The 27650-nt window shown below is 35.7% G+C and overlaps 1 protein-coding gene across 2 annotated transcripts in view; it reads left to right on the top strand.

The window, feature by feature from the left end:
- The first annotated feature begins 5391 nt into the window (after positions 1–5391).
- TRDN (triadin) overlaps positions 5392–27650 on the top strand; it is a 403209-nt gene continuing 380950 nt past the window's right edge. Inside the window, exon 1 of one of the 2 annotated variants that reach the window (XM_040474537.1) lies at positions 5392–5720. In XM_040474537.1, coding sequence (XP_040330471.1) covers positions 5699–5720 — 22 coding nt within the window. In that variant the 5' untranslated portion in view covers positions 5392–5698. The remainder of the gene's footprint in view (positions 5721–27650) is intronic. The other variant, XM_040474536.1, reaches the window with a different exon arrangement.

Raw genomic sequence — 27650 nt, 5'->3', positions numbered from 1 at the left:
AAAATTGTCCATATTTGTCCCAAACTTAATTCTTTTGATTAACTAAAATTTTGTTTTCTCTGTAAAAGTACTCTCCACATGAACTCTAATTTTACCCTTCCATCCATTTAAAGCTTTCTCTATATTCCTTGCCTTTTCTCTCTCTTATGTCATTAATGTTTCTTCCCTTGTTCCTATATCCCTTCCCTTAAAGAATAAACATGATCAAGTCTTTTGAGCTTTAAAAAATATCTCCTGCTTTACCCTGTTTCCCCCTCTAATTGTGAATCATCTCACTCCTTTGCTTTTCATGTAAGCTTCCTTGAAGCATGATTTGGGTTCTCATTACATTTTATGATCTCCCATTTGCCACACATTCTGTAATCTGGCTTCTATTTCTAAGGTTCCCTGAAATTATCTCAAGGAAACTGTGATGATCACTTTGTTGTGGAATCCAGTATTTCCAAATGGTAAATTTGATCATTTCATATTTTTGCCTAAAACACTTCAATGTCATTCTAAATTAGAGTTAAATCCAAATACTTTAGGATGGCTTGTAGGACACATAAGTATCTGGCTCTTCTTTATTCTCTTATTTCTTCTGTAGCTTCCTTCCAAGTACCCTATAACCAAATCTTACTAAAGTTTTTATTTTTATTTTTATTTTTGAGAGAGAGAGAGAGAGAGAGAGAGAGCGCGCGCGCACGCGCGCACATGAGTGGGGGAGGGGCAGAGAGAGAGGGAGACACAGAATCCCAAGCAGGCCCCAGGCTCTGAGCTGTCAGCACAGAACCCGACGCCGGGCTTGAACTCACAAACCGAGAGATCATGACCTGAGATGAAGTCACTTAACCGACCAGCCACCCAGGTGCCCCTAGCATTTCCTTACTCTTAAAGCCTTTCCTATTGTATCAAAGCTCCTTCTCCACAGCAATGCATAGTGTTTATTCTACTAGAGAACGTTTTACATTGCTTTATAATGTTTGATGTATCTTTTTCATTCTCTTATTAGATTCTGAGCTCCTTGAGGACAAAATCCATCACTAGAACGGGGTTTAGTGCTGAGAGCAAAGAGATAATTAATATATGTATTTTTTGAGCAATGGAATAACGAGTGTAAGCTATTTATAAGTAAGTTCAGAAAGTTAGTGACTCTAGTTTGTATGCAGTAATGATAAATCAGATATAACAGATTACATTGTGGATAATGGAAAAACATCAAAATTTAAAACAAAACAAAAACAAAATAAAAACAATAAACAAAAAATCCCAAAATGATGATGTTGTTAATTTTATCCAAATTAGCAAGCAGAAATGTTCATTTAAATTATTTTTAGAGAATAAGAAATTTGTATCTAAGAACTAGTCAGCAGATACTTTTATAAAAAAGTTATTTATGCTTTTATAAGCAAATAAAAAGCATAAATGAAAAATCGCTTTTGAATAGTGACTAAGACTACAGACTGAAGGTCATATGTAATAGAGTGCACAGCAGAAGGCAATAATCCGAATTGTGGATTCCACAGGACCACCTACTATGGGATATGGCAGATCCTTATAAAGAGGACACTGGTAGTAGACAGAAGCCAGCAATTCAGAGAATAGAATCCCCAAGAAGGAAGGGGCATCCATTGCCTTTGTTAATTGAAGACCGAATTGACGTAGGCAAATTTCTGAGAGAATGTTTGACAATGTCAAATGTGTGTGAGGGAAGAAGCCTGATATTGGAGACTCAGCTATTCATGAGTCAGAGTTAAAGAGAGGAAAGTTTTTAATTGCACTGGAATGCCTTCCGTCATTTGAAACGAGCTGGATCACACAGTTTCTAAATAATTAGATGGTAAGCCAAACCTATGGAAAGACTTTCAACCTTTGGTTAAAGAAATGAGCACAGGCCATTTAGAGAAAATAAAGAGGACAGAACAAGATTTTCCATGACACAAATAGAAAACAAAATAATTTAAAATGAAGTGAACAGCAGTGCTGAGATGAAGTTAATGAACTAATAGTTCAATTGAGACTTTTCTTATGATTCTGAAGATTAAGTTTATCATGTGAGAGCTTCCGCGGAATTTCTAGGTCATGTGATGAGATTTCAAGGTCAGATGAAAGCAAATACCCTCAAATGGCTCCTAAGTTCATATTCAGTGTTCCTAGTTTCTTCTATATTTCTTCCTTCTAAGGTTTAAAAGCCAATAGTTATTCTTTCCGTATTTAAGTTGTTTTTGCCAAGTTTTTCTTCACTTCCAAAGCTAAAAGTAAAGCGTTTCTTTTTTGTATATTCATCCTGGTAAGCTATTTGAACCGAGGCAGTCAAACAGTAGCTTGCATTTTGTTAGCTCAAATATAAAACGTTCTTACATTATGACACTCAGTCCCCTACCTCTCTCTCCCTTTTTTTTCAAAACGATTTGGTGGGTTATCTTTGTCTCTTATTAAAATGAACTTGAAAATTTAAGCTTACATAAAAGTGATACCTCTTATTTTGTCAGGATCCAAGTAAAAAGTACTTTTAACCCAATTAGGTATCCCACAGATTTACCTACGCTCTGTTTAAGAGTACAATATTGCACAAAGTTCTTTATTATTTTATTTTTATTTGTCATGAATTCATGTGTATGTTATTCACATATAAGCTGTTTGTATCCATAAATTAAGAAATAGATCTTGAGAAATAATCCTAAACTCTGCTTTCTAAGATCTCCAACCCTTGAGAAATGGGTGGCTGATAGTAAATAACTATTTACTCCTAATCTTCTCACTACTTTATAAAACACACACAAATACATTGGCACAGAACAAGATAACATAGTACAGACTTAAAATGGTTTTTAAAAAACTTCACTTTGCTTTATTTTATGTTTTTTTGGTGGGAACCAAAAATCATCAAAATTTCCCTGGTTGCCTCCTGAATCTTTTTGCATCTGAAATTCAGTAAAAATATCTTATTCATAGCCAAATATAATGTATGTGTTACTGATTGTTAGTTCATGATAAGAGCTGACAGAGCAGCCAGCTTTTTTTAAAACGTTGCTCTAAGGAAAAATATTTTTGTCTAATAATTTGAATATTTAGCACACCTAGTGGAAATCACAACAGGCAATGCCCAGTATAATCAAATTGGAGGGGCAGCTTGGACTAAACGGAACATTTAATAGAAGAACGAACTTTCATGGTTTACCATTGACTTGTAGAGACCAGGTCAGTGAATGATGTATCGCGAACAGTTACTCCTGTTTGCAAAACTAGGATAAGTCTACCTGTGTTGACCCAGGAAGCTATTAATGAGAAGAGAGAGCCCAACTTTCAGGTCATCTTAAAAGAGCCCAATGAACTGGTAAGGTCTCTTTTAAAATGAACACCTCTTTCAAATGAAGAAAGGCAAAAAAGATGATGAAAGTCAAACACATTGTAATGTTTTATTCTTTGGATAGGTATCCTGAAGAATGCGGTCTTTGCCTTTAGAAAAATGTCAGTTGCTTGGTTTTGGAAAGCTTCAGAGAGTTCCACTTGAAACTCAAAGATAGATCTTATTAATTTCAAATAACTTGAAAGTTGTAAAATTTTTAAAATGAGAAATATACTGGTTTCTTAATGTCTAATAAGATTCATCAGCTCATCCAACAGATAGATTTAAAAAACTTATTATCTTGCAAACATGTATATTTGCTAGAATATGTTTTATTCCTCTTTCTCCTAGTATGTATTGCACAAAATTAGTGATTGGGAATTTAAGAGTAACATCAATCACTAGGAATTTAGTATTCTTGCTCTATATTCTTATTTCAACTTCTTATTAAGTAGGAGTTTGTAATTGTGATTTATTCCTGCTTCAAGCTAGCTACTTTTATTTAGGCCCTCATGTAAATTCTTAATGAATTGCACACAGGATTATTATTTTTTCAGTTAGGCACAATGGAAGACTGTGAAAGTGACTGACAAATGGAGATGGGAAGTGCTAAGTTTTCTTAAATTTGGAATCACTGTGATGTTATTGAATGGAGATGCCTTTGGAGGTCAAGTGAGGACAAGTCTGCTTTTAGGCTACCTCCTCCCCATTTTAGAAAGCAGGCACCAACCCTGTGCTCCAGGAAGGGGGCGAAAGAAGTTTGTGTCCTTCCACCTGCAGGTGACCTAATCTGCAAACCGTAGAGTCTGCAACAAAGACTCACCTCTGGGGGGAAAGGTACAAACTTGTAGTCAAAAGCCTCCAGGCCCCATCCTAAGTATAGAATCGTTTAGAAAATTGTGAGTGTGACCTGGAATTATTTACACTTTTGTGAATTAAGATTGCTTCCTTACTTATTCTGCAAATATATGAACACTTCCTGCGTGCAAAGAATTGAGGCAGCAGATACAAAAATGTTGACGTGGAGGGTGGAGGATGTAATTTTCTATGGAAATAACTATTGTATCTTTCTTCTGAGTCTCAAAAATTAAAACAGCATATTTGACTTTGCTTTATGATCCCTGAAGTCCCATACAAATCAAAGAGATTTTGACAACCATAGGCAGTAAGTTAAGGCTAAAAGTTGAAACTACAAACATTTATTAGGTTGAATATGAGAATAAAATAAAAGATAAGTATAGTCACCCCTTGATTATTCAAATTGGCTACAGTTTGTGATTATCAATGCCCTTTGATTCTCCTTCCCCTTTCTACCACCAACTATTGAATATTTCTCCGCTCATTAACACCTGTCTAGGAATGGGAAGGTGAAATGCTAATCAGCCCATTTGGTTAATTGTTAGCTGCTATGATCTTTTTTCTTCTATTTTCTTGGTAGGGAAAGGTTGAAATCTTTTACTAAAATGTTGGCTGTGGATTTCTAAACTTTATGTCACTTTTCCTTTTTTTTTTTTTTTTTTTTTTTTACTCCATAGATAAAAATTCAGGTATTTTGTTTTCAGTATGAAATTAAAGAGAATATAAAAATCAGTTAATTCATCAGGTCTCACATGTTTGGAAAATCTTAATCCCCTACAAGGAAGCTTCAGGATTTAATAGTTGCAAGTTTAAGTGTGGCCCTATATAAATAACTGCACTTGCTAAGTGGATTTAGACCAATAGGGAATCACCTTGGGGAAAATGACAGAAGACTACCCTCCCCTTTGCTTCTGGTAGATGTTACAGGACCCTCCCCACACCAAATAAGGGAAGAGGAATGTTCTGAGCATGAAGGGCGCTAAGAATAAATCTGAGCTATCACAGATAAGATTACTTTCAACTCTTTATTTCATGTTTTCTGACATAGACCCCAAGATCTGTAATTATCTTAGGGAAACTGGGGGTTTAGACAGTACTTTCTAGTTTTGTTTTGTTTTGTTTTGGCCTATCTTTCTTTGGGGCTGGAGAGCTGGTGTGTGTGTGTGTGTGTGTGTGTGTGTGTGTGTGTGTTCCACTAGAGTGCCAAAAAAAAAAAAAAAAAAGTGCTGAAGAGTCCTAGGGAAATGAGGCTATTTTTGTTCGAAGCTGATACTTCTGCCTGAGCCACAAGTGCAGCTTGGAAAGGGCTCAGGTTGTTTCCAGGGGGAGAACTCTGCAGAGAAGAGACAAAGTTCAACAGGACAACAAAGGAGCAGCAGAAACAACCAGGAAAACGAAGAGCCCTCACATTTTCACACAGAACCCCCTATCAGAGTTCTCAAATCCTAAAGTATTCTGCAAAGTGCCACTTGACGGGAACTTTTCACCTGCCTTTTCCTTTCTCCAACCACCATGACGGAGATCACTGCTGAAGGTATTGCTACCATTTTCCAATAGTACCGACTAGGAAAAAAAGGTGGAAGTCGATAGTGACATTGACCGTCCATTTGTCGACTTAAATGTTGCTTTTAGATACTTTCTTAATCAATGATTCTATACAGGATTGGAGAAGTGGGTTTTGGTGCTGAGATGCTGATAGATCTGTGTGTTGGGGGAGAGAAGGGGTTTCTCTGAAATTTTACATGTGGAAACTGTTGTGTGCTATGCCAAAGACCTCAGGTACCAATTGTAACCGGCCCCTCTATAAATAGCTATGGTCATGTAACATCATGGCTAATATCTAACCTTGCAAAACTTACAAGGCTCAAAAGGATAGAAGCCACAGTGAACTTGAAATGTTGCATCTAATATTTAACCATGGAAGAATTATTTTGAGTACTTTTGCTTTATGATATTTTAAAATGCGTATCTTAAATTTGTTTTCCTTTTCTAATTTCAATGTATAAATATGCACACACACGTATATAAGATTTATATACAACTTAAGATGTAAGTGCCCCCACAAAATTTGTATACATTTTACTATTGGTAGATAGTCAGAGACAAGGTTTGGAAATACACAAAATATAGATAAATATGATTTTAAAATAAAGCAATTCAAATTCTGATTCTTTTCACACACTCATGTCTCTTTTGCATTTACACAAGGAACTCTATCTTTCTGTAAAAGTAAATATTTTGTTTCAGTGCTTATTCTGAAAAGGTTTATGCCCTAACTAAAACACAATTTTTAATTATTTGACCATGGTAGCAATCATTTCACCTATATGCAAATATATAAATATATAAAAATATTTATATTTCTTAGAATAAAAGGACCCTTTAAAACAACTAAAGCATTTTAAATACAGACACAATCCAGTTCTAGTTGGGGTAAAAATCTAAGAGGTGGATCTAAAATTTGCTTCTGACAGCTGTAAGAAAATCAGACAGGTGGTGCTCTCATCAGCTTCCAAGTTGAATGCTGTTCTGGTTTGTTTTTAATTAGACAACTGAAAAATAGAACGTGTGGTTTTGGCTCTTCGCGTAGACATTAGTATGGACACACAGTGATTTCAGAGTTGGAGATTTTTCAGTCAATATTTATAAGAAGAAATGTCTTACTTGTATATTCCACTGAGAAATTTAGCCTGGCACCCCAAATTAATAAAAACAATTACTGAGAGGTTTCTGTTTATCAGGTATTTTTCTCAGGACTTTGTATTTACTTATTTAAACCTCATGCAATTCAATTAAGTTGGCATTATTATCTCCATTTTGCAGAAATAGAAACTAAAACTCAGATGTTCAGTGACTTGCTCAAGACTATGGCATTGCCAAGATTAGAAGCCAGCTCCCTTAGACCTAGTTTGTGTTTCTTCTTTTTTATAAAAGGATATCAGGTTTACTCTTTACCAATTTTAGTTCAGAATTTGCTAACTAAATATAAATAGCAATTTTTCCTATTCTTTAGATATTCTGTATCATGTGGCCTTTAGTTTGTCTTAAAGAGAACTATCTATAACAACTTCTTGCTTCACCCTGCACAAGCTATTAAGATACCTATGGGGGGCCTGGGTGGCTCAGTCGGTTAAGCATCCAACTTCAGCTCAGGTCATGATCTCGCGGTCTGTGAGTTTGAGCCCCATGTCAGGGTCTGTGCTGACAGCTCAGAGCATGGAACCTGCTTTGGATTCTGTGTTTCCCTCTCTCTCTGCCCCTCCCCCACTCATGCTCTCTCTCTGTCTCTCTCAAAAATAAACATTAAAAAACATAAGAGACTCTTAAAACTGAAAACAAACTGAGGGTTGATGCGGGGTGGGAGGGAGGGGAGGGTGGGTGATGGGTATTGAGGAGGGCACCTGTGGGGATGAACACTGGGTGTTGTATGGAAACCATTTTGGCAATAAATTTCATATTAAAAAAAATTAAAAAGATACCTGTGAATGTGTTTCCCTCCCTATATATGGGATGTGCACATCCAGCTGATTCAGGAGGTCACTTGACCAAAACATTTTTGGTTTGCCTGTGGATGATCTTTGTAGACCTTTGCACTTGATTCATAACTTTTTTTTATGGGAGAATTCTTAATTATTAAATAGAACTTTTGTTTCTGTCTTCTCCATGTGGAGCATCTAAAGGATTTTCAAAAGACTGCCTGGAGTCTCCCATAAAAGTAGTTGAATAAGTAATAAATTAAAGTGTAAAAACACCATCTAGTGATGGTCATTTTCCTCTCCTTACCCCCTGCAGTTCATAGGATCTATGTCATTTGAACACCATTGATGTACTTTTTTTTTCTTTTCTGGAATGATTTATTAATCATATTTCTCAAATAAAAATTAGACTGTCAACTCAAATAGCTGAATTTTTAAGTTTGACACTTCAGTCCTTCTCTGTGGTTATCCAGAGTTTCCTGCACACTTCTCTCCTACACACTTTTCATTTTGTCCTCATGAGTCACACTTTTTTGGGCCCTGGCCACAATAGCCTTCTTTTAGTCTTTCATAGGAGGTGTGCTTTTGTGCAGAACTTTGGTACACATTCTTCCCTTAGTCTGGAATAGTCTTTCGACTCATCTGCTGTATTTCTTTTGTCCCCACTTTTGGGCACATTTCTAAAATGTAAGTACTGTACCAGTAGTCGAGGGCATCTACTGATTACTCTTCCCATCCATTTATCACAAAGTAAGCAAACACCACATAGCACTTATGAAGGTTAGAGCTAGCGTAGCCCCTTGGAGAGCTCTAGTCCACTGGCCTGACCTCAATTTTTGGAAAACTGAGGCTCATACAGATTATACCACTCTCCTATGGTCATTGATAATTAGAGGAAGTCTGAAGATAAAATTCATGTCTCCTATGGCTTATATCAATGCTTATTCAACTATAATGCAGGTCATGTGGATAAACCTTAAGTTTTACTAAGAACCTTAGTAAGAACCTTCATTAACCTTTTATTAAGAACCTTATTAACTGAAGAGTGTTATGCTAAGTGAAATAAGTCATACAGAGAAAGAGAGATACCATATGTTTTCACTCTTATGTGGATCCTGAGAAACTTAACAGAAGACCATGGGGGAGGGGAAGGAAAAAAAAGTTAGAGAGGGAGGGAGCAAAACCATAAAAGACTCTTAAAAACTGAGAACAATCTGAGGGTTGATGGGGGGTGGGAGGGAGGGAGGGTGGGGGATGGGCATTGAGGAGGGCACCTGTTGGGATGAGCACTGGGTGTTATATGGAAACCAATCTGACAATACATTTCATATAAAAAAAAAAAGGAACCTTATTAAGAACCTTTATTAAGAACTTTTGTTAAGAACCTTAAGTTCTTTACATAGATTTTCACTGCATGGTCCAAGTTGGATTACTTCATCTGACGGAATGAAGTAATGCTTTTGTGTTTCAGGTACAGAGCAATAGACGAAGTAGAACTAGACCAAAGTTGAAAGCCAAAGGATTTTAGGGAAACAGCATCTTTGATTCTGGCCATGATGAATTAATAAATATAATTATAATAATATTTCACATTTATTTAGAAGACCTTATATGTCAAGCAATGTATGAAGTTTGTTATGTGATCATTGATTCCTCAATTTAACTGAGATAGATATTTTTACTATTGCTATTTATAGAATAAGAACCTGAAGTTTAGAGAGGTTAGGAATTCACCTGAATTTATACAGCTGTATATAGTGTAGCTAGGATTCACATCCAGATCTCTAAACTGAGACATGCTGAATACTTCTCCTTGGTGTGTGAGACTGTTAGCCTAGTGTGGTTTCAGAGGCTGATGGGGGCCTATGCTAGACCCTTATTCTACTATGGCCCATGCTAGGTTGATCAGGTATAATCAGGCCACAGACTGAATCAAACTCAAAGAGTGCCAGGGCTTAGGACTATAAATAGCCTCTACCTTCTTTCCAGAGGCCTAGTTATTCCTAGACAAGTGCCAGAGTTAGCGCCCCTATGAGTCTCATTGTGAATTTTCAACCAGCAATTTCAGCATTTAACAGTATATAGCATTATGTAAAACTACCTTTTGAGTACTTTTAATAATGAAGTATAATTATTTCTTCTTTTAAAGTATAGTTAATTCTTCATAGCTTTTTTGAAAACATAGGAACCTTTTTAAAAGTTGATGAAATATGTAATGTTTTCAAATTGCCGGGTAACTAATATACAAATTATGCATTACTATAATATTTATATAACTGTGTTCTCTGGGTCCAAGGACCTTTAAAACATAGGAAAGTGTAAATTTTTATGTAATAGACTCAACTTGGTAGAGATCCTATTTGTAATTAACTTACAATTTACTAGAATGCTTAGTTAAGGGAAATTCTGTAAAAAAAGTTAGAAGTTATGTCAAACTCTCAACTTCAATTATATAATTTCAGGATTCAGGAGACGGTTTGTTGTACTAAGTAGGGGATTGTTTCCTCTCTTTTAGCTCAACCATGTTTTACTGCTTCTGTAACAAACCTGTGAGAGGATTCGATGTTCAAAATTTAGAGCGAAAATAGTAATTTATTTTGCACAATGCACTGCTTCAACAGATTCTATAGCACCTCAGTGGCAATTGTCATTCTCAAGAAAAGAGGTCAAGAATTCACAACCGGACTAATTAACTATGCACACAAGTTATGTCACTTAGAGCAATAGATGGTGAAATTACAAGTAGGAGGAGATCCAGATTATATATTTGTGTTTATCTTGCCAAATCAAGAGTGGCATTTTGGCCTAAGAGAGATGACTTGGGTTGGGAGGTGGAGGAAGAGGATGAAGTACTAGGTTCAACACCTAATGACTTCCAAATTATGTTCTCCTGTTCAAAAAAAGCGATATACCACATATAGAATGTCTACACAACATATAGAATTTTTAGTTCTAGGAACACATTTAAATTTTTTTTTGATGTTTATTTTTGAAGGAGAGAGAGACAGCATGAGGGGGGAGGGGCAGAGAGAGGGAGACACAGAATCCGAAACAGGCTCCAGGCCCTGAGCTGTCAGCACAGAGCCCGACGAGGGGCTCGAACCCATAAACCACTAGATGATGACCTGAGCCAAAGTCGGAGGCCCAACCGACTGAGCCACCCAGGCGCCCCCAGAACACATTTTAAAATTGACATTGACAAGAGGATATATTTGGAGGAGGATCATGATCATAACAGGCACAGTTACATGAAAAGACTTTTGCACAGGTTGTTTAAAGTGTAGATTGGCGGTGAGGAGACAATGCAAAAATCAATAGATAAAAAATCTGGAAGCCACAGAAAGGCAAACTCTTGGGAAAATATAAGGCAAAACCTAACCAACCATTAAAATGAGAGCTAGAACTAACTCTTCAGATTGAAAACCAATAACAATAACAAAAACAAAACCCAGAATAAAGAGAAACAAAAGAAAAGCAGTGAATGGAACACCGTCTCTAATTATCAAGTAATAGACGGATGAGGAGTATGCTAAAAACTACACCATAGCAGGCAGTCAGCAAAATCCAGGCTATGGGAACCTCTGCAGTACAAACAACAAAATTCCTTCACATAAGTTACTACAAACAAAAAGAGATGTCAAGGAAACCTATAAAACCAAATGTGAAAATAAAGCAACCAATCATAATGTGTATAATTAATGGATCATGATTCAAACAACCTTAGAAAATTTCAATTAAATAATTGGAAACTCCCCACACTTTGAATGTTTGATGGTAGTGATGATGACCTTGTCTTTAGGGATGACCATATTGTGGTATGTTTTAAAACTTCTTATATTATTTGGAGATACATACTCAAATATATATGAATGAGATGATGCAATGTTTGAAACTTCCTTTTAAATAATATTCCACAGAGGAATGTCAATGGGCTGTGTGTGGCATAAGATTGACCATGACTTGATTATATTGAGGCTGATGATGGGTTCATTATAACATTCTGTTTTGTGAATATTCAAGTTTTTCCTTAATAAAGAGCTAGGGGGAATAAAAGAACAGAGCTGGTGTATTTAGTAAATACTTTTAGTAACAATTTACTTTTTGTTATATACATGGGTCAATGAATCCATTGACCACCAAATTTATTTGTAAGTGCAAATTACTGTCTAAATTAACAGTCTGCTGTCATTGAAATGGAAACCAAATATGCTTGTATTAGACAGAGGGGTCCAGACATGTGTATTACATTTGTAATAGCAGAAAAGGAAACAATGCTCTTTAAATATATCTGTTATGATGTGGGAATTTGGAGGTTCATTTCATATCATTTCTCAAAATTATTAGTGACATTACTTAGACATCTTAATTAGTAACAGATCATTTTCAAGATGGTCCATGTGAAAACCTGAGAAGAAATTGAAAACCCAAGAGGTCAATATGAGGCAAAGAAAAATAGTTCCAAAAAATGCTGTAGTCAGGAACATGGTATTTACTGACAGGGTATTAAGGACCAAGTCTTGCATGAATATCTTTTAAAAATATCACAGAAACAGTAAAAGCCTAAAAGGCCTTTCACATAAACCTGATTAGTCTGATTCTAAAACTTCTCAATCTTCTTTCCTGCTCAAGTTGAATTTAGAAAAAGAAAAGAAAAGCAAATTGTGAAAACCAGTGGGTGACATAATTCGTTGAAAGTGAGAGAGGACAAGGAGTGCAGAGCTGAGAGAGAACAGCATTAAAATAATTAAAGGCAGTGTGATAGAATACAACGTGCATGGAGTTTAAGTCAGAAATCTGGGTTCCAGCGGTAGTCCCACTTCTTAACCATTCACTGGGGGAGGATGAGGAGCCTCATGGGAGGGGCCGAATAATAAGGCCAGAAGAATGTTTTCAGATACAGAAAATGTATCTTTTTAGTGTCAACCTTTGCTGGGTTCCATTAAGAAGCTTTTTGTTGTAGCTTTTGTTATTATTTCTAAGAGTGATTCTTTTTTTTCTATCACATTTTAAGCACACAGCACCCATTGAAGATGTTCTGTTTGGCAGTTTAAATGCTACTTAATTTTTTTCCTGTTTGTTCTTGGTCATCATTGTGACTCTGATTTATAAAACCATGCTACTTTTACAATGCAAAAATGAATTGAGCCTATTCAGCTATTATTCTAAAGGCTTAGGAATCCTTAGAGACTTAAAGCCTTCAATGCTGTTTGCATTAATTTTTAATCAGTTAACAATATTTAATATAAGGGAAACATAAAATGGTGCAACTAAGCAATTTTAAGGCGGCCTGTGCTGACCTTTGGGTTGAATATATCAATTTGAAAAGAGAATGCATACATAGATTTTCCAGTTAAGCTTTTGGTTTTACAGTTATAGAGTTTAAATCATTACTCTTTTCTTCCTTCAAATAAAAAGAAATACTTGAGCAAAATGTTTAATATTTAAAAAAAATAAGTATTATTTAAAACAACATATTTAAAATGAGAAATTTAGGGGAAAACCTTTATCTGGAAACCATGCATTAGCATAATACAATAATTCCAAGTTTATGGAGTTTAGATTCCATTCAACTTAAAGTTCTAGGAAGATCTAGCAAAGTTAAGTTTTGCATCCCAAATTCCCACTTTCTCTGAATTACATGAGTGCCATGAATAATTTCTCATAGGAAGTGCCTATTTGAGTGTCACATGAACATGTATTGCCCCAAGTGAGGGTTAAGCAGAGATCGATGAACTTTCTGGTCCAAGAAAAGATAGTATTTTCCATCTTCAAAGGAAGTTAAAAAGAATATCCTTGGCAAATGTGTAATGAATAAAGTCCTGCTTCTCTCTGTACTAGTTATGCTCTCTAAACATCAAACATCTCCACATCTCTGTGCCTGAAGTCAAGCTGTCAAAAGCACACGGAATTTACGATTTTGAGAGATCCTTTGGTATGTAAATGAGCTGTTTCCTCATAAGCCATGGAGTCCATCTCACTTATGATGTACTTCGTATTACATTTAAATATGTATGGTTCATATAGTTTCTAATTCGGTATCTGTGGCAAGGGCTGGGGTATGTGGTCTTCACTTAAAGCTACAATCTTTTAATCTAGAAGAACAAAGATAATTTATGTTCTGCAACCTGCTTTTTAGCAGGGCACGTGAGGCTAGAACTTGCTGTTAGAGACTGGTTTTATCATTGCTACTCATTTGCTCTTCCCTCCTCCTCTCCCCTATACAGGTTAATGAAATGCTGAGAAAGAAACAAAAGAAAGAGCTCTTAATATAATATACACATCATATATACAACTTAGGGCATTGGTGAGCTTATGGATGTGAATCATTTTCTACTTCTTTATACTTTGAAAACATTTTTAGCAAGAGTTCCCTGGAAAATTTATTGTTGCTTGCTAAAATAAATCATCATATGACTCAGAGAATTTTCTGTTTGTGGTAGACAGTTGATATGACATCAAAACAAAAATGGTAATTATAAAGTGACATTTCTTTGACCTCTAGTGCCAGAGCTATTATTTTTATCCATCGTTATTCTTATTTTACTTATGTATAATTGCCTGAGGGAAAAGAATGTGGTATAAAATCTAGAAGTTACCACAGTATGGTGAAATGCCAAGTTTGTGAATTTAAATATGCAGAAGCATTAGGCATTGCATTTAGAGAAAAGCAAACAAAGAAAATACATCCATTTGAAATATAACAAAATTATAGACTCTGTGGTATTAATTACCAACCTATAATTAGGTTTATAAGGCAGGAGGTCATGTCGGAGTTTCAGTTGTAGTCAATATTTTAGAACCTATTGTGTCCCAAGCTGAATACCAGACAATGGGGAAATGAAGAGATATAATACGAAGTCCCTGATTCTGATACAGTAGATTGAAAACCAAACAGAAAAGGGCAAAAGATAATCATTAGATTGAAGACTGAACAGATTTAAAAACATAAACTCCAGTTTGGATTTATGAATGATGAGTTATTTGATCTAGTTGACAAAATCATGCTATTGTTCATAAATCTTATGATCAGTGAGGACACATTGAAACTTGCTTAAAAAAGTAACTTTAGAATGATTGAGTGTCCTATTCTTCACTCTGGTAATTTGCAGTGCACATGCCATTATTGGACCATGAAATCGCTGGCCAAAGTACAGAGATCATGAATAGGTTTGATCAATGAAGAGATGAAAGAAAAAGAGAGAAGGGGTAGGTGAGAATTAGTGGTCTGTGGGATGAGGCCCTAGGACGGTCAAGGTACAGAGTTACCTGGCTAAGAAACTGGATAAAAATCCTGGTTTAAACACTCTAGTTTTGTTAAGGCCCCCTATTGCTGTATCATGGAAAAGGATGATGTCTTACATTCATGACTTATTTTGAACCAGTAGTTTGATATAATCCCTAGTTTTTGGCCCTCTGATGTGAGTGTGCTCCCAGTATTTGTATGTCCATTGCTGTTTTTGATCGTCAAATACCCTACTTGAGCTCAGTTTGTATTTTGGGAACACTATTTTCAATTCATGAAAAAAAAATGAAATAACACTGTCATAAAAATGACCACTAAATGACTTTCTTCAGGTTAATGATAAGAAATCAGTTGTTTACAAACTAATTTTGTGGTCACTGTTGTTCTAAGTGCTATGGAAACTAGTGTTATAGGCCAGTGGTCTTGTTATGGTGTCCTATAAAGGCACTGCATTAAGCATTGAGGGAAGGCAAGAGGGTTTTTGAGATACTAGAGAAAGGCCTTTATCAAAGAGAGGATGAAGAGACATGATCCTTAGTCCAAAGTTCAGAAGACATGACGAGGAAGTACCTAAGGTAGCAGAAATGGCTATATTTAAGTAGTAACTCAGCAGAAACCTCTAAAGACTTTGCTCACAGTGACTGAAAGGGTTATATTAGAAATAATAGCTTTGGCAGGTCTCAGGAAGTTTTGCTTATCTCTTGAATCAAGTAGACCAGGTTTACTATTCAGTTTCTGCCCAGTCTTTGGATCTGAAAACCTTGCAGGTCCTGACTAGAATTGACTTGTCATAACCATAATACAGCCTGGGACCCTGTCTTTGAGTGCCATAGGATCTCAATAACCAGGTGTTTTGGAACATGGTGTCCTTATCTTTGTCCCTTTCCTCTGTCATTCATTTATGGATGGAAAGGGACAAACCTGCTGACACACTCAAAGATATTTAATAAGTATGTGCACTTCACGTAGTTGCTTTGGCCAGTAACTGTGTTAAGTCTGTGGATGAAATGTGAAATATATGTAAACCAGCCCTCAAGGGAAGATGAGATAATTGTAGAAATAACTATATGAGAGAAGGCTGTCAGTTGCCTAAAAGAAGTACAGATAAAATTATATATAAAAACTGTGAGATAGTTTCCTGGGTTTCTCATCACTCAAGTTTAAAGTAGACACCATTTACACACATGAAATAACTAGAGTATAAATTAATGTGTAACAAAGAAATCAAATGTTTTGAGGTATGAATGTCAGGAAAACCCGAGAAGCAGGAGAATAAACGGACATGGTTGATCAGAGACTATTATTAAGTTAAAACTTGAAAGATACTAAAGGAGGTGCCTGGATGGCTCAGTTGGTTAAATGTCTGACTCTTGATTTCAGCTGAGGTCATGATCTCATGGTTTGTGAGTTTGAGCCCCAGTTGGGCTCTGGGCTGACAGTGTGAAGCCTGCTTGGGGTTCTCTCTCTCTCTCCCTCTCTCTCTGCCCCTCCCCCACTCACACTTTCTCTCTCAGAATAAATAAGAAATGTTTAAAAACAAATAAATTGAAGGATATTTCTAAATGAAAGAATAGGAGCATAAAGGAAAATCAAAGAACTAAGTTTTCACCAACATCCCTAGATCCTAAAAGTTTCAGGTTAATATATCTAGCAAACAATTATTTAATATATTTTTACTAATACCTTGGTTTCATGCTCTATGTGAGAGCATCAAAGCTGGAGGAGTCATCCTCTATTAGCATTTGGGACAGGAGAATTAGTCAAAGATCTTTCCAAGACATTGCAGGTTAGTTAGCATATAGTAGCACTCGTCACTATCATTTTAACTCCACAAACAATTACAGACATCTTCCAGTGGAGATGCTAACTACACCCCAGTGAGCAACCAACAAGAACCTAAGGCAAAGATGAGCATAAATTCTAATGGTTGTGAAGGAGGTGGGATTAAAGTACTCAACTATGAGAAACTGCTGACTTAGTTATCTTCCAGTTCTACATAGAAGATTCTTTTAGGCCAATATAAGAGATTTGGATTAGTGAGAAGATCTTTTTAATATTTTCCAGTCAGTTACCAACTAAGAGTTTGTATAACATCTATGGTATATACCATCTATTTCAATGATTAGAAAGTTATTTGGGATAGAATGAAATCCTTACTGAAATATAATTATATTTGGCTGTCTTGATTTGCACTTATAATTCTGTAGTAGAAAGGGAAAAAAAGATGATAATTTTAAAGAAGTGTGGGGCAAAGGGATTCACAAACCAAATGGAATGACCCAATTTCCTCTGGAGAAAAATCAGTGAAAGGTGATGGCTTATTTTCTGTGTCCTTGAGCTAATGAGTTAAGAAGTGACAGCATAATTTGAAGAGAGGCACAGGTGGAAACATCTCTGATAGGTAAACTGAAAGATAGTACTTTGCAAAATTGCCTCTCATACAGTATTACAGAAGCTAAATAATAAACTTGAGAGTGGATTATATGTCCTTACTTCATAGTCAACTTATATTGTGACATATTGAACTCTGCATGTCTGCTTAAAGTACTTCCAATGTTTCTTTAATTCCTTGCAACACTACCAAGATGACAAATATGTTTTCCAATATTGCAGGAACTCACTTAAAATTAAGCTGTTAGGTAACACTGACCTAGAAGCCAGAATGCACAAGAACTCTAAGTGAAAAAAAATTCGATAACTGTGGCAATGTTTTAATAACAGTGTCCCACTTGGTTTTCAAGAGACCAGCCACCTCATCAGTTCAGTGTTAAAAAATGAGTCATCACAGTTTTTAAAATACTAAAAAAGAAACTTTTTGTAAAATACAGGCACTGAAGCTGCATAAATCATATATATTTGTATATCATTTACTAAACAATAAGGAAATGATATCCACATAACTAATATCCAGGTCAGGAAATAATGTTTCCATTACCTCTGAAGAATATTCCCATCTGTTACCCACCCACTGACTCTAATTTTGGTTTTGCTTTCCAATCAAGATTCCTCTTTGTCCATACCTTTCTCCACAGGGAACAACTATTCTGATTTTTTGGATAACAATTTTTTTACTTTGCTTTATAGCTTTATGACCTCCACATCCATAAATGATATAGTTTAGTTTGGCCAAGTTTGTTCTTTCTATAAATGGAACCACACAGCATGCATTATTCTGTGCATAATTCTTGCTGCATTAATTCAACACTATGTTTGTAAGACTCATCTATTTTGTTGTATGTAGTTGTAGTTCATGTTATTCTTGCTGCACAGTATTCCACTGTATGATTGTCATAATTTATTTATCCACTTGAATGTTTTAAAGTTGAGAGGCTGTTATGAATGATACTGTTATGATCATTTTTTTCTTTCTAGCTTTAATATTCTCTGGTTCTATCATCAATGTGTATTTATTTCATGGCACTATGCTCTGTGTTAAAAAGGTGAATTCAGCATAAAGAAGATACCTTGTTTACTCAGATTGGGTCGTATATATTATCATTTAAATCTAGTTGAAAAACATAGAGAAAGTGTGACCTCAGTGGCCATCTACTAGACATGCCTTAACTTGTTTTTCAGAAGAAATTGATGTATCCCTATAAGATATATAAAATAAAATGGGTATTTGGGAGAGCAGGGAGAGAATGAATAGAATAGTAAGAACTTCTCGAAGATAAAGAAGTAATCCTCAATGTATAATGACCCCTATTTGAGACTGTACAGGAAGCAACACAAAAGTTGACATTTTTTTAAAAGTTTGTTTACTTATTTTGAGAGAGAGAGAGAAAGTGCAAGAGGGGAAGGGACAAAGAGACAGGGAGAGAGAGAATCCTAAGCAGGCCTGCACTGTCAGCACAGAGCCAGATGTGGGGTTCGAACTCATGAACCATGAGATCAAGACCTGAGCTGAGATCAAGAGTCATATGTTTAACCAACTGAGCCACCCAGGCACCCCTCAAATTTGACATTTAGACCCAGCATAATCTGGCATAAAAAAGAGATTGTTCAACAAATGTTATTGAATGAAGGTGTATGGAGGTCAGGAGCTCAACATATGCATACAGAAACTCATTAACTTCTTCCCAGTTATTCCTCTGACCCTGCAGAATTTTGTCTTTTTCCTATTTGCTCAGTCTCTAACTTTTAGATTCTTCATTTCTTGATTTCATATTTTCTTTCTTATTCCCACTGTTCCTGCTTTAATTTAAACTCCTATCATTTCATGTTTGGATCCCTGTATGTGACACATTGTATTTTTCACAAGCAGCAGTGGCAATATTTCCCACCCCACTTTCTCTTCTCAAAATGTGATCTTGACTTTTTTTTCACTGAGAAGTGAGGTCTATTTTTCCTCCTCTTGAATCCAGAGAGACTCATCTGATCAACTCAACAGATAAAATACAATAAAAATGACACTGTATGGCTTTCAAAGATAGATCATAAAAATGCCAGTTGGTCTGTCTTGCTCTCTTGGGATATTTACTTTTGAAACATGCTATAAGAAGCTTAAGCACCCTGTTGGGAGAACCATAACGAAAGAAACAAGTCCTTGGCTGATAAACCCAGCTAAGCTCCTTGTTAACCAGCACCAACTTTTCAGCCATATGAGTGAGCCATCTTGAAAATGGATCCTACAGTCCCCAGGCGAGCCACCCTAGGTGATACTTGTGGAGCAAAGACAAATCATACCTGCTGAACTCTAACTAAATTGCATATCTCTGAGAAAAATGAGTGATTATATAAGTTTGAGGCCACTAAGTTTCGGAATGTTTTATTATGCAACAATACATAACTGCTACACTATTACTGTGACATAAGCATCCATCTAATCTCCTGACCCCTAACCCATCTTCCACATGACTACCAAATTAAATCTATAATTCTATACCACCCATTGTCTAGTGGTAACTTACAGCTGCTTCAGCCAGATTCAACATGATGTTAGTCAATTGAAAAATTGTTATATTTCTACAACTTTATCATTCATTTGTCCACACATTCATTACTTTAGCCAAAAATATTTAAGGAATGTTAGCTATTATAAAAGTGTTCTAGTCCCTGGAGGTATGTTAGTTGAAAAAAGAAAAGAAGAAGAAAAAGAGGAAGAAGAGGAAGAGGTAGGAGAAGAAGAAGGAAAAGAAAGAGAGGAAGAAGTAGTAGGAGGAAGAGGAAGAGAAGAAGGAAGGGAAAGAAAGGAGGAGGAGAAGGAAGGAGGAGGAGAAGGAAGAGAAGAGACAGAGAGAGAGGAAAAAAATTCCTGCTGTAGAAAGACTCACTGAACCAAATTCTCAGTCACACCCCACTTGGAGATTCTGCAAATGTGAATGGGCATTTTTTTTTTTTTTGGCGGGGGTTGGTGGGGATTTAGTGTGCTTAAAATATGTCTTGATTGTGGACCAAGGAATTTAAATTTGTAAGATCTCCACACAATAATTTATAGAACAGGCCTAAGCAACACCTTGCATAGAGCAGTGCTCACATAATGTGTATGGATTGATAAAGAATAGAGAGAAGGGCACATGGCTGGATCAGTTGGTTGAGCACTCAGCTCTTGATTTCAGCTCAGGTCATGGTCTCATGGTTTGTGGGATAGAGCCCTGTGTCAGGCTCCGAGCTGACATCGCAGAGCCTGCTTGGGATTCTCTCTCTGCCCTTCTATTTCCCTCCCCCACACTCTCTCTCTCTTTCAAAAAAAAAAAAAAAACTTTAAAAAAGAATAGAGGGAATATTAGTTATGGCATATAGAATAATGACCATCTAGGATATCCATGCCTCAATCCCCAGAATCTGTGAATATGTTATCTTACATGGCAAAAGGGAATTTGCAGGTGTGATTAAATTAAGTACCTAGAGATGAAGAGATTATGCTGGGTTACCTGGATGGCTTAAGCTAACCACATGAGTTTAAAAGTGGAGAATGTTCTTGGTTGTGGTTAGAGGCAGATGCGATGTCAAGATCTGACCAGCCACCAATAGCTTTAAAGATGGGAGAAGAGGCCATAAGCCAAGGAGCACAGTAGTCTGCAGAACCTGGAAAGGGCAAGGAGACTGATTCTCCCCTGGTCCCCCAGGAAGGAACATAGCCTTGCAGACACCTTGATTTTAGCCCCTTGAGACCTATGATGGACTTCTGAGTCCCAGAACTGCACGATATAAATTCATGTTATTTCGAGCCATCAAGTTTGTGGCCATTTGTTATGTTAGCAGTAGAAAACTAATATGCTGCTGCCTATCTGATTACTGTAAGTCTGTCTTATATGCTAAGAGACAAATTTTCAGAAGGCACATATAAAGTTGACATAGAAGAAAGGCAAAATTTTTTTCCACAATGTATTTTTACATAAGTCACTTTTTAAGTAAATAAGTCTCCCCTTTATATAAGAAACCTGAGACTAAAAAGAAGCCACATTTTCAAGGTCACAGAGCTCATTATTGGGACAATTAACAATAATTAATAACTAGATTATTCTTTCTGCAGAAATGCATACTGAATTTCCTTCCAATAAACTTGTAAGTAACACTCCCCCCCCCTAATAATAAGCAAAGTTAGAGAGACACCTCATTTGATTTATCTCTGTCATCAATGGATAATTGCAAATCTTTGGAAAGAGGATTGTAGTTCATGCAATATTTATTCCTTCTTAATATCTCTACAGTTAATCTGCTTACATTCAATACTATGAATATTTCTGAAACACAAATTGTTATTTAATCAATAACACTTGTATATTTATCTAGTCACCTACACACAATATATAATACATGTTGTCCACACCGTCTTTGGATGATTGTAGAGTGAACTTCTTCAAAAGGCTCTCTTAGTTCTTAAATGAGGACATCTTGCCCTTCTTTGGAATGGGTATCCTTCACCTGCGTAGGTTTGTACACACCAGGAAGGTATGTACATTTTCCGCTGGATAAGGGCCTATTAATAGAAAACTGACACTACAGCAGTTAAAAAAAATCAGGTCAGAGATTAATTTCATGGAACCCACAGTCATGTCAGCTAAACATGATCTGTTTGAGGTAGGCGAAAAATGTGTGATCACTTTGCTTGCTGTTCAAACTAAAATAAATATGTCTCCCTTTTATATTCGGATTCTGAGACATTCTGTCATTTAGAATTTCTAAAGTATTCTTGCATAAAATTTCTGCAGATTTTCAACTGCTAACACAATCTTTGTGCTTAAACATCTTCCCAATAAGGTCAATTAAAGAAAAAAAGTGATCAGAGTGTGGAATACAGGAAGATATGAGAAATTAGCTTAATTAAAATTGTTGAAGTAATAAAAGTTAGAAAAGAAAAACTTGGAATTAAGTAAACCTGAAATTAGATTTATAGGAAAACAAACTTGCCTTAGTTTGACCTGAAAACAATAGTTTCCACTACAGGGCAGAATGCAGGTAGACAGACATACCTTTGTTGATAAATGTGAAAGGAAAATTTTCAGAAGCAACAGAGCAAAATTGTAAGTGGTAAGAAACCATAAATACATAGTGTTTGTGTAGCATTTACATAGTATAAATGCATACAAACATTTATATAGTATAAATGCATGTAAACATTTATATAGTATATATGCATACAAATAGAAAGTATACATAAATTTCACTTGTGATGCATAGAATAAGATATGCATGTAAAGTTTTTATTTTAATAAATATTGTGTTCCTACAACATAGAGACACTGTCATGAAGCACTAAAATAAATTATTTGATCAACATATTACAAAAGATATAATATTGTGATAGAAAGATTTTTAATAAATATAATTAAAATAATTTTAAAAACCTTTATTTTAAGTATAATAGCTTAAGGTTAGTAGCTAGTAATGACATTTTTACTCTAGAATAATTTTGCAGGCATGTCTTGTTTTTCTAAATTTATACTCTATATATCTTTGAATTAATATTAAAAGAATTAATCTGAGGTTATTAAAAAATATAACTAAGTATTGCCCCATAGTAATACTTATGTTCTATGAATGGTGGTGTGTTTGAAGTAGGAAGTGATATAAACATACTTAGACCCATGCCTTCCAAACTTTGATGTGCATATGAATCAGCTGGGAATTTTTCTAAAAAGCAGGTTCCTATTCAGTAGGTTTGGGATGGGGCCCGAGAGTCTGCCTTTCTACTTTAAGAATATACTATGGTATTTTAAGAAGTGCATAGAGAAAAATTCTGTTTTTGGTTTTAGTCTCTAATTTTTCAACTGAAATGAATAAATCATGGATATCCTGGTTTATCCAAGGACCAAAAAGGAGGAATAATTTATTATTTATTCTTTATTTGACTCTTTGAAGAGTGTGTATGAACCCTTTTAAGAAAAAGGTTCAAGGCCTCCAGGTGGCTCAGTCAGTTAAGTGACTCTTGATTTAGACTCTGATCATGATCTCATGGTTCATGAGTTGAAGCTCCATGTCAGGCTCTGTGCTGACAGTGTGGAGCCTGCTTGGGATTCTCTCTCTCCCTCTGTATATGCCCCTCCCTCACTCATGCTGTCTGCCTTTCTCCAAATAAATAAACTTAAAAAAGAGAAGAAGAGAAAAGGTTCATGATGTTGGGTTAATTGTTTGCCATCCAACTTGTATCTAGTGGCAAATACTCTAAATTCTGTAAACTAAAAAGAATTTTTTACCTGTTAATGATATTTCTGTGATTGTTTATAAAAACTTAGATTTTGAGGGTAACTGGGTGGTGAGGAATTTATTATTTATTTTTTATTTGACCCTTTGAAGAGTGTGTATGAACCCTTTTAAGAAAAACGTTCAAGGCCTCCAGGTGGCTCAGTAGGCTAAGCCTCCAACTCCTGATTTTGACTCAGGTCATGATCTCACCATTCATGAGATTGAGACCTGTGTCTGCCTCTGTGCTGATGGTATGGAGTCGGCTTGGATTCTCTCTCTCCCTCTCTGCCCCTCCCCTGCTCATGCTCTCTTTCTTTCTCTCTCAAAATAAGTAAATGAACATTAAAAACTACCTTAGGTGTTTAAAAGGATATAAATTGCATGATGTTTTATTACATGCTTGTCAACACTCAAAAATGATCAGTTATCATCAATTTATATTTATTGAACATCACTGGGTATCTGGTATTAGATTTGACACTTTCAAAATGGTTGGACACATATCTCTCTGTAATGGACTTAAAACTGTCTCAGTGCTTGACTTAAAAGCATTTCAACTGAACTGAAAAAAATGAGGTTATTAAGCAGAATAGCATAGTTGATTTATAATATTGATGACATTAATTGATTAGTGCTGAAAGAGATTATGTTCTTGTCTCCTTAAGATGATAAATTTTGAATTTCTTACAGTAATTAGGAAGCATAAAAGCTTGCAAATATATTTTTAAATACATTTATTCAAGAAACTGCTAGCAAATCTCTAAGTTTATTTTAACTGGAACTAGATATGTCTGCTAATTTTAATATAGATTGGGAGTTAACTCATGAAAATTCTGGGATTAGTTGACCATTTCCAAATCATGAGTCTCTATTTCCTACTTCTATACTGGCCCTCCCATGTGAGCCTTTGATTTGGTCAGTGTATGAAATTTTCCAATACCTTTGTAAGTGAAGGATGATACAGTTGCTTTTCACACTTATTTTTGGTCATTATTCACTAAATGTACCACTTTCCCTTGATATTCATTGCATCTAATTTTACCTTTGCGCTGTATTCAGTTATTGATTTTATTTTTATGATGAGAAAGAAATATCATGATGATAAAAGAAGTAGAATTGGAAGAAAATAGAGTTGGAACAGGTTTCAAGGTCATTTCCAGCAATTTCATGTTAAAATACAAGAGTTATTCATGTTATAAAATTATGTGCCTGGAAACTACTTCTAGTCTTTCTCCTGTCCCTAAGCAGAAATATAGTTTTACTGTAAGAAATGTCAAAAAAAATGAATATCTTTCTTATGGTTAAATATTTCCATGCAAGGGTACTCAACATTTTCCTTAGAAACTATTTGTGTCTAAAAATACTTATGTCAAGATGTCCTCACCTAAATCTCTATGTTAAGATTTAACACAATTTCCTCTTCTATTTTCAAGCTTGAAAATAGCAGGTCACATTTTCTTTATAGTGACCCTTTGTCTTCTAGAACATTGATCTTATGTTTTTCTCAGCTTTTGACTTAACAAGTTGAAAGAGCCAGGGAGATAAAGAAAATGCTTTTCCATATGCTGTACACCATTTTTCAACCTTTTAATCATATTAATTTCTAACCTGCTAATTGAAAATGGTAGTATATTTTAAGAATACATAGATGTGATATTTCAAACATTTATTAATACATAGAGCAAAGAAAGGCACTGACTGATCAAAATTCCACCAAACCAATGAGAAGGAATAGTGGCTTTGAATCTGTGCTTATGCTTATTGTCTAGTTCTCACCTTTGTGTATTGAGAATGGTGGGAAAAACTACATAAGGTCAGACAGTCATGGTTTTAAACTCTGGCCCTCCCCTATATTCACAATGTAAACTTATATTACCTTACTGAAAAGCAGCTTCGTTATCTACAATAGAAAGGGTGTAATGACAGTTCATGGAGTGTGTATATGAAAGTGCCCAACACTACCTGAAACATACCAGGACAACATAAATATGAACCTATTCCTTGTCTCTTATATTGATCAAAACAAGATCTGAAGAATCATATGTCTGTGTGGGTGTATGTATAAATCATACATACCTATATAATCAATAGTATGTAAGGTTATTTTATTCTTTCTCTTATAGAAAAGATTATAATGTTCTAACTTACACAGAGTACAGTGGGGTCATTGTTTCACTGCTTTCCACCCCCCTCCCCCGCCTCCATTCTCATATCTTATGAATAAAGTGTAACTTTTTGTCTTACCCAGCCTGGTTCTCTTCTACCCAGCCTGATATTCTCAAATCACTGGTATCTGCATTTGTCAGATTTAGAATTTACAGTAAAACCTTATTATTAAAAGCATTGAGTTTTTACTTTTCAATTTTCTTTCACATACTAATATCATTTTAGCTCTTTACAAGAATTATGAAAGTCCTAAATAATTTAATTTTTTCTTCGAGCTCTAAGAACTTGTACAAATTACTAGGGCAAATAGGGTCTTTTCAGGGTTAGCTCAGCTTAGAAAGCCCCCTTGTATTACTCTTCTGTTACTGTATAACAATATTACCTCAAAATAAGTAGCTTGAAATAGCGTGTATTATCTCACTGTTTCTGTGTGTCTGGAGTCTGGGCATGACTTCATTGGATTTTCCACTTCAGGGTCTCTCAAACGTGCAATAATAAAGATGTCAGTTGGGGCAAGGTCTCATTTCAGGGTTAAATGGGGAACAAATCTGCATTCAAGCTCCTGTGGTTGTTGGAAGAATCCAATTCCTTGTGGCGGTAGAACTGGCCTCAGTTTCTGAAGACCCTGTTGGAAGGAGGTTGCTGTCAATTCCTTAAGGTTGTCTCTGAGTCCTTGCTGTGGTGCTTCCCAACATGACCACCAGCAAGAGAGAGGGTCTTGGAGGCAAGTCAGATGTTATGATCTTATGTAAGGTAATTACATACACATCCCTTGGTTGTATCTTGTTGGTTAGAAGCTAGTCTCAGGGCATGGTCACACTCAAGCGGTGGAGGTTATAAAAGGGCATAAATACCAGGTGGTGGATATTACAGAGGCCATCTTAGAATCCGTCTGCCACAACCCTCGATAGTTCAGGATCTGATCTTCGGCTGAATAGGTCAGAAAACTGTCTACTAATCAGGTTTAGTCTAAAGGCTTAAATCTTCCGAGGCTGGGTTAAAACATGAAATATCTGTTTATTTGTTTATAAAGAGTTTTGTTCTTCCAGGGACCAAAATATTTGGACTCAGTTCATTTCAGTCTCTTCCAGCATTTAAATACTTGAATAATTTAATCAAAGGAAATTTTAGCTAGAAATAGAGCAAAGGAATTTTCAGGGTCCCGAGGTGTGGTTCATTCTGGAAATGGGAGATAATAGTAGATCAGGGCTCATGCCACTAAAAATCAGCTTCTATAGTGACCCAATTGTGAGGGTGGGACATTTCTGTATCCTTGGACAGGGCTGAATTAACCAGCAAAAATGTTCTCCTGCTCTACTTTTTCTGGATACCATAGAAAATCTTTCATGCTTCATTTTATCACATTTTTATTTCAACACATTTTCAAGGTCAGACCTGATTTCCTACATGTATTCAGACTCCAGGGGTCCCACTTAGGTGCTCAGGGGCACTTAATACAGTTTTTCCTTTTGTCATGTGCTATGAAAAGCCTTAGGGACCAGAATCATTTAAACTTGTTCCCAGAAAGTCCCAGTACTTGGGTAAAAGGAAAAGAAGAACTTGGTGTCCTTGTGATGATTAACTTCTACTCATCCCTCAGATTTCAGCTCAATTGTCACAGTCTATGATTAAGGCCCCATTATAGGCTTTCATAGGGCATATACATCTCCTTTGTAACATTTATCATAATTGTAATTGTCCATTTGTATAATTATTTAATAGATATCTCTGCCACTAATTAGTCTTGGCGCAACAAAGGCAGAGGCTATAAAGAAATTTGTTCACCTTTTGATCCCCCAAATTTAGCAAAGTGTTTGGCACATAGTAGGCATTCAATAAATCACTGGGAATGAAAGCATATATGAGTGTATGGAAGGGGAGTTACCAGGAGTTCAGAGCTCCTCCTAGAGGTAACCTGGTTTCAAGCTGGGAGCTGTGTTAAGGGAAAAAA

Source organism: Herpailurus yagouaroundi, unplaced genomic scaffold (assembly GCF_014898765.1).
Source record: "Herpailurus yagouaroundi ecotype Mexico unplaced genomic scaffold, PumYag 139, whole genome shotgun sequence".
NCBI classification, from domain to species: Eukaryota; Metazoa; Chordata; class Mammalia; order Carnivora; family Felidae; genus Herpailurus; species Herpailurus yagouaroundi.
Note: the sequence above shows the minus strand (reverse complement) of the source record. Positions and strands in the feature narration are given on the sequence as shown.